Raw genomic sequence first — 13326 nt, forward strand, 5'->3', positions numbered from 1 at the left:
CATGGTTGCAACCATTACATGTGTAAAACTATCCAAATTCTCACATACAGGTTTAGCAGTTGTTAACTGATGGAACATTGAAGATAAATGGCACGAAATAGGCTAGTTTGTTAAATTGTGGTATTTGTCCAAATTATCTTTCTGGGTGATTTTATTTTTATTAGACACTTCCAGGGCTTGTGTGTAACCGTAACAAACACAATCTGAAACTGCCCAACTTACGAAGCAGGTTAAGGAGAAGTTGTCCTACATTGCTTTACCCGTGGGAAAGAATGGAATAAAATCCCACATGAAGTTAAATATTTTTAGTTAGTATAGTTTATACTGTGAGTAGAAACATCTGGGAAAAAAATGGATCCTGAGTCAAATATCAGAGAATCCATAAATGCATTTATCATTTGTCATCCAATAATGTCTAATGTAGGTTGGTTTTGGAATGTGCTGCCTCCTGAGTCCTGCCTTCCAGCTAACCTAACCTCGCATGATGCGAGTCGCATCACCACTCACCAGGGCATCATTCTAGTGGCAGATCAGATCCAGTCTAGAGCCCACCTAATCCAAAACTGTATCCGTTCAGTCATTAGTATATCCGGTCTATGGCGCAGTGTTATCGTTCCCCTACCAAAATGCCACCACACCGCCAGGCGCAAATAGAATACAAGTATTAGTAGTACTATATATGCATATCTGTGTATTGTATTTAAAATGTTCAAGTTCAATCAATCAGAAAATATAGCAATACATACGTAAAGCCCCGGGAACTAACACATGCCAGAAACTGGGTCTGATTGATTGGTTTTATTAGATCAATTAAAACATTGGTTCTCAAAGTGGGGTCCTTGAGGGAGTTCCAGGGGGTCCCCAGCTAAATGATAGATAGTTAGGAACCAAATGGACCCTTATGGGTCTGTAACTGAGAGAGTACAAATGGAACCAAATGGACCCTGTCCATTTGGTTACATTTGTACACTCTCAGAGTTAAATTAACATTAATTTTACAATATAAATTGGGGTCCCAGAGATATAAATGTCATTAAATGGGGGTCCGCAGCCTAATGCATGTCAAACTGGGGGTCCTTGAAATTGAAATGGTTGAGAATCACTGCTGGAGCTGTAAAAATCTTCCCTTATGGGGGGCCTTGGCATATCTTTTCAAATGGGGGTCTGCAGGGCTAATAAGTGTCAATTTGGGGGTCCTTGACATGAAAAAGTTTGAGAACCACTGAATTAAAATACAATGCACATATATGCATAAAGCACTTAATATATCAGGACAGGACATCCCTATTATTTCATTTTCCATTCCATTCTACCTCCGCCCAAATCATTTGGGGGGAGGGAACATTTTTGGGAACCATTGGCACTGACGTAGACTTGGCTGGAAGGCAGGGAGGAACTGACTGCTCACAACACAGACAGAGTCGGACAGCAAAAGGCGACGGACCACAACAATCTGATCGCGTCAGCTGAGTTGTAAACATTGATGCCGTGCAGCTAAATGACACAGTGAATAATTATACATTTTCATCTGAACATTAATTTGAGTAGACGGATAGATGTCTGAAGCACCCCAAGCACCAGGTATGAAGGATGTGTGTTATTAACAGCATAATACATATCTAGCAGCTAGGGCGTTACTAGCCTAGCAAACTAGCCTTGGCTGCTCAAGACTATCATAGAAGTATTTTATCGATTTTGATATTTGCAAATCTACGATAGTCTTGGCTAGCACCCCCCAGTGCGTCCTGGACTTTCACCAGTAAATCCCGTATTACTCCGAACATGTATGAATGCAAAATATAAGGTGCTCACCCGGTTGCCCCAAATGTTAACTCGGCATTCGGAGTCTTTGTGCAATGTATTAGTCCATATTTTTTAATAGATATGTGTTTTAAAACCCGTCTGTGTCTGAACGCCCCATCCCCCCTCGTTTACTTCCTTTTTACACTGACTGTAATACCAGTTTTCACCGGATGCGCCCCGTCACCACTGCCCATTTTGGAATAGAGGGAACTTCCGAGAGAATCCGACACAGACTGGATTAAAAACACATGTCTATTGAAAAATACGCGCCAATTCAGTGAACAAGGGTTCCTAATGTCGTGTTAACATCTGGGGCTACAGGGTCAGCACTGTATATGATTTGTTTTGTACATCTGTGCGGAAGTACGGGCTTTCCGCGCGGATGTTCAGTGACAATTGGGGGGTGAAGCCCAAGACCATCATAGATACGAACGTAAAAGTCAGACTCCATAAAATACATCTATGAATGATAGTCTTGATCCAAGGCTATTAGCAAACCAATTAAAGCATTAGCTTGGTGGATGGATTGCTTTGCACGGTTGTTGTTGAGGGAGTGAAATTCAGAATGTTTTTAATGTTCTGTTCACAGCTCAGTGCTTTTATGAGTCTTCCAGTTTAGTAGACCTTGTATTGTGAATTTGTACTTCCATGTACTGTTGTTCTCATGTCTTACTAAATAAAGTACATCAATCAATCAATCAATCAATCAATCAATCAAACAGAGACCCCTAAAAGAGAAGAAGAGGAGGATCTGACCCCTGAAGCAGAGGTAGTTAAGAGATTTAAACTAAAGTTATATCCTGTAACAACGAGGTAATGTTATTCTGACAAGGTGGGCTTAACCAATGTAAAGCAGGCTAGCATTAACAGTAACGTTTAAGTCATCAAAACAACTGTCATTGTTAGGTCTGGGCAATATATCTCGTTCTTGGTGTAGGCTACTGTATTCTTTTATATTGGCACTGTAAAGCACTTTATAGTCTCGCGTAGCCAGACCCCACAGAAAATGAAAAACAGCGACCTCTGCTTTTCTGATATTCTGTGGAGTCTGGCAGGAGTATAATGTTAGACTAGAGCGCAGGGAAACACCGGTTTCATGTCTGCCTATAGCGCATCACTTCCGGTTGGTGCGACCATGTTTTCATTCCCACTAACAATATTTCTACACGGAACACTAACACCACTTCTCCCAGAGAACATGGATGGTTTTGGTTATAAGCCCACTTGTTTCTATGATGAAAGAGTAATTTAAAATGTGAATATCTTTCCGTGGTTTTGTCCGCTCCGAGGACGCTATTGTTAAATTAGTTTCGGCTAGTTTCGAGGGGGGGAGGGTGGATCATGGTGGATGGACACGTGAATCCCGCCCACTACATTTGATTGGGTAAAGCGCGGCCCACTTCCTGATCTGAAGGCACGCCCACTTGTAGCCAATGCGCACTGGTTAGGACGAACCGCTCCGACAGATTCCACCGCAGGTCGGAATCTGTTCTTGAGAGATTAAGCACTTTATAACCATGTTTCGAAATGTGCTTTATAAATAAAGTTTATTATTATTATTATTATATCAAAATTATAGAATATTTTGTATTATATTTTAAAGTATATTTGGTCAATATATTGTGATATTTTGCCCAGCTTCATTAATCTGTGTTGTCAGTCGGGCATGCCTGTCTCAGTCTTATGAGCCACACAAGAACAATGACTTTGTTGTGTAGAGCTGTGGAAACCATGGATAGATTGTAGTTGTATGTATGATGTTGATTGCATTTGTTTTCTTTGTAGAATCAGTCTGACGATAGTAGTGAAGAAGAAGGAGAGGCTTCTGGAGAAACAGAAAGTGGGTGGAAAAAACATGTCAAATATTTGATTTGATATAGGCTACTGTAACATAAATATATTTTCCTACGATTGGTGCATTAACCACTTAAGCCCTATTTTCAAGATTTTGCAAACATATATGACAAAATACTTGTTTTCCCTAGGTTTACTGCTTTTGGGGATGCCTAGAAAAAAAATGCTTTTAGATAATTTATTTATTTGGAACTATAGTATATAAAATCAAATTGATTTGACCTGACTTTCAGGGGTGCGGATGATCATGATGTGGGGGTAGGATCCCCCCTCCCCAAAGGAAAGGTTGGGGAAACATATTTTTTATAAAATTGCTTATCTACAGGCTCACAATGTCTTGTGAGATGAGATGCTTTGTGAGCTTGTAGATAGGCTATTAAAAGCTAATTTAAAGTCTTGGCTATAATGATCACAAAATAGTGACGCCGGGGTTAAAGTTGTTAACTTTATAGTACAGTAGACCTACTGTATCTCCCATCTGATTTTACCATTGTATTCAGGTGTGCAGCGGCTGCAGCTTTTATCCCCTTGCCAGTCATTGATTACTTGTTCTCATTCTGCTTGCTTCTTTCAGTGGACTTCCTGCGCAACCTGTTCTCCAGAACCCTGGGTACGGGTTCAGCAGAGAAGGTTCTGGATGAGCTCACTCTGGAAGGGGTCGCTCGGCACATACAGAGTGGCAAATGTGAGTCTCTCTCCAACCTCTATGTACAACCCACTCAATCTACCCCTTTAAAAAAAACACATTCTTTCATGTGGTTAATTTTATTATCTTACACTTTAAAAACAAATAATTAACCGTTGCCTTGATGCTCCACCACATTTAGGTAAAAACATCATCTGCATGGTCGGAGCAGGGATATCTACATGTGAGTAGTTCTACATTGGCATTAGCTATAAGTGTAAAAAGTAATAATTTGAACGTGCTGTAATAACGTATATGTTTAAAACTATCGTTCATCTTCTTAGCAATTATTCTGTCGATTATTTTTCTGATTTGTTTGATTAACTGTTGCAGTCCTAGTAAAAATGAATGGTTTTTAAAGTGCCGTATTTCCGTATATTATGTTTTAAACTGTACCCCCATCACCACCTCCTCAGCGGCTGGGATCCCCGACTTCCGCTCGCCAGAAACTGGCCTCTATGCCAATCTGCAGAAATACAACCTGCCCTACCCAGAAGCCATCTTCCAGATAGACTACTTCAAGGTGTGTTGAACACACTAGATCCATCAGTACACTGTGAAGAATGGGCTAATGCCTCATAGCACTGTACATACTGAGTTGCAGCAATAGTTATGTGTAAAGTATTCCTCTTTGCTGTACTGTTTGTCACTGGTGTTGTCACATTAAAGCACATATCTATTGTTTCCTCCTTGTGTCATTCAGAAACACCCCGAGCCATTCTTCGCCCTGGCCAAGGAACTGTACCCAGGACAGTTTAAGGTACAACACAATTACCGTTGTCTGTTAGGCCACTAATCCATACTAGCAGATAGTATGGATAGTATGGACAGTGGTGGAAAAAGTACTGAAATTATTTACTTAAGTAAAAGTACCAATACTGCAATATGAAATACTCTGTTACAAGTAAAAGTCCAGAATTCAAAATGTACTTGAGTAAAAGTACAAAAGTATTGGCATCAAAATGTACTTAAAGTACCAAAAGTAAAAGTACTGAATATTTGAAAATAGCAGATCTACAAGCTCACAACGCGTCGCATCGCGACGCGTTGTGAGCTTGTAGATCGGCTATTTTCAAATAGCCTAGGTATAGAATAGGGCTAAAGTGGTTAATGTATGTTTCATTATATCATCATTTATATCGGAAAAGTAACTAGTAACTAAAGTTTTCAAATAATTGTAGTGGAGTAAAAGTACAATATTTGCCTCTGAGATGTAGTGGAGTAGAAGTAAAAGTATTGGAAATTGGAAATACTCAAGTAAAGTACAAATACCTCAAAATTGCACTTAAGTACAGTACAGTACTTAAGTAAATGTACTTAGTTACTTTCCACCACTGGCAGATAGTCACTATAAACATGAAAGAATTACCCAGCAGTGGAGAAAATATGAACAATCTGTCATCCACCAAGCAGTGGGTTTCATTGCAAAATTAACATTGTCATAATGTTAGTAGCTGTACAGTATGTGGGGTCCTGTATGATAACTGTCTGTTAGTAATCAGTTACTCTTACCTGTGTGATGGTGTGTAAGTATGTAGGGTTCTGTATGGTAACTGTGTTGGCCTGTCTCCTGTCTCCACCTAGTGGCGGCTGTTTTTGTAAACCCATTGAAAGTTTGTATTGGCATTTTGCTTTTAACTCATTGAGACCTGAAGCCGATTCTACATGTCTCCCTAAATCCCCACAGTTTTCTGAAAAACGTATGTTTCTATATCAGTGGTGCTCAATCTTTTTCACGTCAAGGACCCCCAAAATTATATGTATTTGGCCGTGGACCCCCATCAAAATATGTTGTTCCAGGGACCCCCAGACGCAAAGATTTGAGTAAAAAATGTTCGCTTTAAAAATATATATATATTCAAAGATTTGCACACATTTTCTCAAATTTTCAAAAATAGCAGATCTACAAGCTCGTAGCGCGGCACTCGGTGCCGCGCTATGAGCTTGTATATCTGCTATTTTTGAATAGCCCAAAGTGTAAAATAATGCTTTTTAGCTCAAATCTAAAAATGACACAGTTCCAGGTCTTAATGGGTTAAGTTCCTAAACAACGATAAACTCACCAATAGTGCAGCTGTACGGAAAGCTTGGGTTATCCTCTTTGTCTGTATCTATTTTTAAACAAAGTCTTCACGCAGACAAAGAGGACCAAGCTTTCCGTACAGCTGCAATATTGGTCAGTTCAATGTCGTTCAATACAGTCTGAGAGGACTTTTCTGTTTCATGAATGGGCTGTCAATGGAGCTTTGTTGCAGATAGCATCTAAGTCGCTTGCGGCTAGGGTTCTGTATGGTGTCTGTCTTTTAGTACCTGTCATAGTGTAGCTGTATATAGGGTTCTGTATAGTGGTAACTTTCTGTTAGTAATCACCAGTGTTCTGTAGCCGACAGTGTGTCATTACTTCATGAAGCTGTTGAAGGACAAGGGGCTCCTGAGACGCTGTTACTCCCAGGTTAGACTAACGCCCTGACACACACACGCACACACACACGCACACACACACACACACACACACACACACACACACACACACACACACACACACACACACACACACACACACACACACACACACACACACACACACACACACACACACACACACTTTTTTAGAATAGTTATTTTATAATAATAGAATACGATTATTTTACATCATTTTTGTTTAACGTTTGTTTATTGGATACATTTTTCAGAATATTGACACTCTTGAGCGTGTGGCTGGGATGGAGGGAGACGACCTGATTGAGGCCCATGGCACGTTCTTCAGCTCCCACTGTGTCAGCTTCTTTTGCAAAAAGGAGTACGACCTGGACTGGATGAAAGGTTTGTGGGTGTGCGTGTGGGGGGGTGGTGGTGGTGGCTGGGTTTCCTCCGACACTCAGGGACACAGGTTGATAGTTCAAACAGGAGTACAGACTGGCAAGATGGTACAAGCCAGAGCAGATGTAGATGCTGTCATGACACTCTCAGAGTCTCTACCTTTGGGGATAACCCATTTAACCTGCATCGATTAACTTGATGCTCAACAGGTGTGTAACACAATTAGCTCAGTCCAATTAGTTTGGATTTAGGCTGTGAATGCTTAAATCAGGTGTACATAATGTTAATGTTTAAACATTCACGATTCTCCTGTATTTTACCCTTCTTCGCTGTCCTCCCATTCAAATGTAATTATAGCCAAATATTAAAGTTGACTATTTTTGTGGTATGAACTGAACTCTGTTCAGGAATAGCTTAGAGATAGAATAGTTTATTGAAGATTAGATAGACTTTAGTGTCACAAGGGAAATTTGTCTTGTGTCCAAAACAATACAATAACGGTACAGACAACATGTAGTCAACAGACATACACTTATTGCCTATGTGTACAGTTCAAATAAATAAAATAAGTATTTATTTTTTGGGGGGAAAATTGCTTATTTTATCGATTATATTTCATAATTGATTAAATCAATAGGCTCTATGCACAGCTGCCATATTGGGAATGAATTGGGCCCCTTCCTTACTTCATTCACAGGTGTTACCAATGTCCATTTAGTGTGGCATAGTGGTTGTCTTATTTTCAAGGACCCCCCATAACTCTGAGAGTGTACAAATCTCTCAGAGTTACACAACCACCATAAGGGGCCATTTGGTAACCAAAATGGAGTGTTTCCAGTGAGCCAACATGCACAATATCAGCACAGAATGGAACAGAGCCTTCATTAGTATCATTGGTAACACCTGTGAAGGAAGTCAGAAGAGGCCCAATGTCTTTCCAATATGGCTGCTGTGCATAGAGCCTATTGGTTTTAACTGTTGCACTCCTTATGTGGATAAGCTACGAGGTATTTTTCTGTACAGTGGTTGTTGTGTGAGTGTGATTGGGCTGTGATAAGTCAATTGAGTGTGTGGTGTCAAGTCAACGCCCTTCCTCTGTCCTGCAGAGAAGATCTTCGCTGATGACATCCCCAAATGTGATAAGTGCAACAGTCTGGTCAAGCCAGGTCAGTTTCTATCAGTCTTTTTTGTCTTTTTAGACGTTATTTTTGTTTGCCAACGTTAGTCTTATTTGCTTAATTTCACTTTGGTGACATTTTAATTTCACTTTGGTGCCATTTTAAAGGAGCACTTTGCCCATTTTTAACTACAGTATATATTCATGTAATTAGTCCTCACAAGATGGCACAATTTCTGTCTACTCGCACTGAGTCTCAGAGATGGGCTGGGGGGAGGGGGGCGGGTTCCAAGCTATTGTAAACTATAGCCTTTCTCTTACTGGAAACTTGTCACACTGAAATAGAAGCCATTCTACGTGCATCAATAACACTGAAACTAAAAGTTTGAAATGACTACTGTCATTGGAGAAAGGTTTCTGAACTGCCCTCAGCCCACCTCTGAGACACAGCAAGTAGAGAAATGGTGCCATGTTATAATGAGCGTTAGTGAGGACCAATTATAGTATGAAGGTTGAAAATGGGTGAAGTGTACCTAACATTAGGCTTGAAAGTGATTTAATTCAGGACTCCCTTGTGGTTTTAAATGTTGCCACCCACTCCTAGGTGTGAATGATCAGTTGACAGTTATTCACACATTTCTTTGCAAACATGGTTGGCTACCAGATGATGAATATGTATTTCTCTACCATCCAGATATTGTCTTCTTTGGCGAAAACCTGCCTGTCCGGTTCTTTACGTCAATGAAGATGGTGAGAACATGGTGTTTGTGATCTCATATCGATTTCATTCCTTATCAGCATCAGTGACCTTAATCCGTCTCTCTCTCAGGACTTTCCTCGTTGTGACCTTCTTATCGTCATGGGTACATCCCTGCAGGTGCAACCATTTGCCGGTCTTGTTGGCAGGTACCACACATTAGATTTCACTCATGTCTCCCTCAATGTCTTATTAATCTGTTCATGAAATATTGAAACATTCTCTCCCCCTCTCCCCTTTGCTCTTGAACTTTCTCTCTCTCAACCTGTCTCCATCTTTCTTGTCCTGTCGCTCTCTCTTACCGTCTCCCATCCCTCCTCTCTTTGGTGTCTCTTTCTCACTGCAGGGTTTCTAAAAACTGTCCCAGGCTGCTCATTAACATGGAGAAGGCAGGAGAGGTGAGTTTCGCTTCTTTCTTTGTCTTGATGTTCTCTCCTTTCCTCCATGTTTCCTCTGTTCCTCCTCTCTCAGATGTAACTCCTGCATTGTTTGTCTGTGTCCCATGTGCAGGCTGATCCCCTTTTTGGGTTGATAGGCTTCGGAGGAGGGATGGACTTTAACTCAGACAAGGCTTACAGGTGAGATGCACAACTTGGCCTCTTCTTAAGAGCAGTGGTTTTCAAACTTTTTGTGACCAAGATTTCAAGAGGCCCTCATTGGAAACAAGTCCGCAAGGACTTTTATGAACGGACCTGTTAGACAAAGTATTTTAAATGTAAATGTGTTGTTTTACATTTTTTGCCTAATAAAATATTCAATCAATCAATCAAAGGCACACCTGTAGTCGTATCCGTGCAAAGTAGCCTCTATAACACGAGTGCTCTTTAACCCATTTAGACATCGAACATCAATTTGTTGTTATACCTTTCAATCCGGGAACCCCGTTTTGTAACATTAGCTGTTGCTATATATATAGCAAAATGTGTTTGCTTTTTTTTACATTTTGAAAGAAAATCTGAATATTTTTAGAAAACTTTTTAGAATCGGCCTCAGGTTTAAATGGGATAACATGTGTTATCGCATTGGGCCGCATTGTGTGCTTGTACATCTGCTATTTTTTGCCTTTTGTGTGTGTGTGTGTGTGTGTGTGTGTGTGTGTGTGTGTGTACAATTAATTGATTAAAATAAGAATTAATTTAAAATGTTCTCCTATAATGACTTGCCCAATAGTATGGATACTATGTTTAAAGTGGTTAAAATATATTTAGAATTTGCCTGGCATAGTAAATTAAAAGACCATTCATAATGTTTTATCTAGTTGTATATGTTGCGATAGTAAAGTGTGGTTGTCACAGAATCCCAAGGCACATCTGGACTTGGCGTCTCATGGCACACTACCATTTGAGAACCACCGCTTTAGACCAGTTCTAAGATTTGTGGTGATGATGAGAAGCATGATGATGATGAGGATAAATGACTGAGTGATGAATGTCTCTGTGTGTTTTTTCTTTGCAGAGACGTAGCCCACATCAGTACATGTGATGACGGCTGTTTGGCTCTGGCTGACCTGCTGGGATGGAAGGTAACATAAACCATGCTGAGACAATAACCCAGATCACCCTCCATTTGTTTTCAGTTAAATAAATAAACATAATTGATCGATTCAGTCAGGAAGGAGGGTATAGAGACACAGGTATGCTGTAGAGCATTGGTTCTCAAAGTGGGGTCCGAGGACCCCCAGGGGTACTTGAGGGGGTTCCAGGGGGTCCCCAGCTAAATGATGGACAGTGACCAAATGGACCCTTATGGGTCTGTAACTCTGAGAGTGTACAAATGGAACCAAATGGACCCGTTAACAATTTTACAATATAAATTGGGGTCCCAGAGATAGAAATGCCATTAAATGGGGGTCTGTAGCCCTAATGCATGTTAAACTGGGGGTCCTTGAAATTAAAATGGTTGAGAATCACTGCTAGAGAGCCGTAAAAATCTTCTCTTATGGGGGTCCCTGGCTTATCTTTTCAAATGGGGGTCCGCGGGCTAATAAGTGTCTTTTTGGGGGTCCTTGGCACAAAAAAGTATCGGCGCTCCCCGGAAATGGACATTCTAAAACAGATGACAGCTTCCTGTGCAGAATTGTTACGAGGTGGAATTACAGCCTATAGAATTTTACTGGTTGATATGCAACAAGAATGAATTGCAAGATGCTGCCAGTACTCTTAACTCTCCCTTTCTCCTATCATATTCTCCTCCCCTTCGCCCTCTCTTGTTCCCAGGCGGAGTTGGAAGAGCTGGTGAAGAAGGAACATGCCAGAATTGACAGCCAGGATAGCAAGGAGAAGACCGGGGAGAGCAAAGGAGCCGCAGTTAAGCCAGGTTCTGCATCGGTCGCTCCACAGACTGACAAGGAGGAGTAACCAATGTCATTGTAATATCCGCCGATGTCAGACAGTTTGGAGTTCAAAGAGAGGTGTGCATACCCAAGGGTTTGTTCAGGAGGGAGGGGTGTTAAAAATTCTGATTAGCAAAAATGCTTTCTTTTTGCAAGTATGGGGAACCTAGCCGTCACAAATATTAAGCAGTATAGGACACCTAGAATATATTATGTTAAAATACTGTATGTGTCATACAGTAGTATATTTGTCATATACATTGTATGTAGCGGACGGAGAAATAGTCATGTTGGCCCTATAAGCCAGCGTAAACACGTAATCCTCCTGAATTTACCCATAGGGCCGCTGTTATCTCTAGGTACTTCTGTTCATGTCAGTTATTTGCACTTTACTAAACTCCCATTGCCCTCTTCTACCTGTGTTTTTACCTGAAATTAACATCTGTCCGTGCTTACACTTTGTTCCTAAAGCAGTGTATTTTATTCTATAGTTATGGACAGACTTCGTTGCTGTATGCAGTGGCATTGATCCAGTTTACCTACGGAATTTCTCAGTTGTTTATCTTGTTGATGATAGTGGTATACTGACACGATACCACATCTCACAATGCCTGGATTGCATTGAACATCACAAACACCTTTGCATTGTAATCAGCCTGGAATATTTTCTCAAACCATTATGTCTCACTTTACAAGTGAACACAGATTTTCAGCCCCCTGGGGACTTCCAGTGTGGAAGTACGTTTAGTTTGGCAAACCATTAATGCAATACCTAGCACGCTGTTAAAGTTGTTAACTAACGCTTTGCCAGACTGAATGCATCCCCGAATCTGTTGATCTGATTCATAACCGGAACTGACAAAGCAAATAATTTGCTGATCAGCGTGCTTAAGTTATGCCACATCAGCTGTATACACTATATTTATAACAATGGTTGAAGGTAAACAATAAAATCTGTTAATTTAACTCTGAGAGTGTAAAGAAAATACAATTGCAGAGTTAAATTGATACTAAGGATTTTACTGTGAATGCAAATGTAAAATTTTCTCTTGATTTCTTTTCTCATGTTTACTTTGTACCCCTATGACGTGTGATTCTTTTGCTATGAAAGCTTTCTTAAATGTATTAACATAAATACGTGTCATGCTTTATAAATTATACATAATGCTTAGTTTTGATTATTTTGGAACATACACTAAGTGTACAAAATATTAGGACCAGCGTTGCTTTCCTTGAAAATAGACAACCCAGGTAAGAAAGTGTGATCGCTTAATGCTTTAAACTTTTAAATTTGCTTAGTTTAGAGGGGGAGATGTCAATTTAGAGAAGGGTTTAGGCCAGTTACAGGAAGATATCTTAAGTCTTGTGACAATTGCACTGGACACTCTCGATATTATTGCATCTCCAGACATAATTTAATTGTTCCCAATATGTTTGCACACTGTGTGGGGTGTGTGTGCGATAGCCGATCGCTACAACACTTTGCTTATCTGATTTGTTAGGCGATTGTCCCCATGCCCAATAAAAACAAGTTTTATTATAAGTATTAAAAAGGTAGGAGGGGTTGAGGCCTGTGTTCACAAGGCCTGTCAAAGTGCTTATCTTAAATTTCAAATTACATCCTCTTTCCCAATGTGATGCTAATAATTTTCACAAGGCAAAAGTGGCCCAAGGCCAACACTCTTCTCTTCTGCAAAGAGTTGTAAAGAGCCTGTGTCCACAGAGCTACTTCCTGTATACCTGGGGGAAGTGATGCTCTAGGTAGCATCTTACCATGACTGTGATGTTGTCAGGAAACCATTTCAACAGCAGGCGTGAGTGACGCAAACTGCAGTAAAATGGTGAATTACGATGAGGGTATAGTTGTCATAGAGATATTGTTGACCAATAGGTGCCACTTCCAGTTGTGGTTCCTGCTAAAGTCTGTGTTGGACTGATGTCATGCACTCGCATGCATT

General features: G+C 40.4%; 1 protein-coding gene across 1 annotated transcript; it reads left to right on the forward strand.

Annotated features, from left to right (window-relative positions):
• The first annotated feature begins 1434 nt into the window (after nt 1-1434).
• On the forward strand, nt 1435-13325 carry sirt2 (sirtuin 2 (silent mating type information regulation 2, homolog) 2). Its single transcript, XM_084064129.1, has 16 exons — nt 1435-1581; nt 2526-2572; nt 3589-3643; nt 4232-4342; nt 4485-4526; nt 4759-4865; nt 5046-5102; nt 6726-6794; nt 7036-7165; nt 8269-8328; nt 8974-9029; nt 9109-9185; nt 9383-9434; nt 9547-9614; nt 10492-10558; nt 11253-13325. The coding sequence occupies exons 1-16, from the start codon at nt 1557-1559 to the stop codon at nt 11391-11393; spliced, it is 1164 nt and encodes a 387-aa protein (XP_083920255.1). The 5' UTR covers nt 1435-1556; the 3' UTR covers nt 11394-13325.
• Nucleotide 13326: the final 1 nt, after the last annotated feature.

This window comes from Gymnoscopelus microlampas, assembly GCF_963454915.1.
Source record: "Gymnoscopelus microlampas genome assembly, chromosome: 8".
Classification (NCBI taxonomy): domain Eukaryota; kingdom Metazoa; phylum Chordata; class Actinopteri; order Myctophiformes; family Myctophidae; genus Gymnoscopelus; species Gymnoscopelus microlampas.

Bases quoted from the DNA above. Each gene is read 5' to 3' on its own strand.
- sirt2 (XM_084064129.1), top strand. From the start codon at position 1,557: ATGTCTGAAGCACCCCAAGCACCAG. The intron at 1,582-2,525 runs GTATGAAGGATG...TCAATCAAACAG, and splicing joins TGAAGCACCCCAAGCACCAG to AGACCCCTAAAAGAGAAGAA. The intron at 9,615-10,491 runs GTGAGATGCACA...TTTTCTTTGCAG, and splicing joins AACTCAGACAAGGCTTACAG to AGACGTAGCCCACATCAGTA.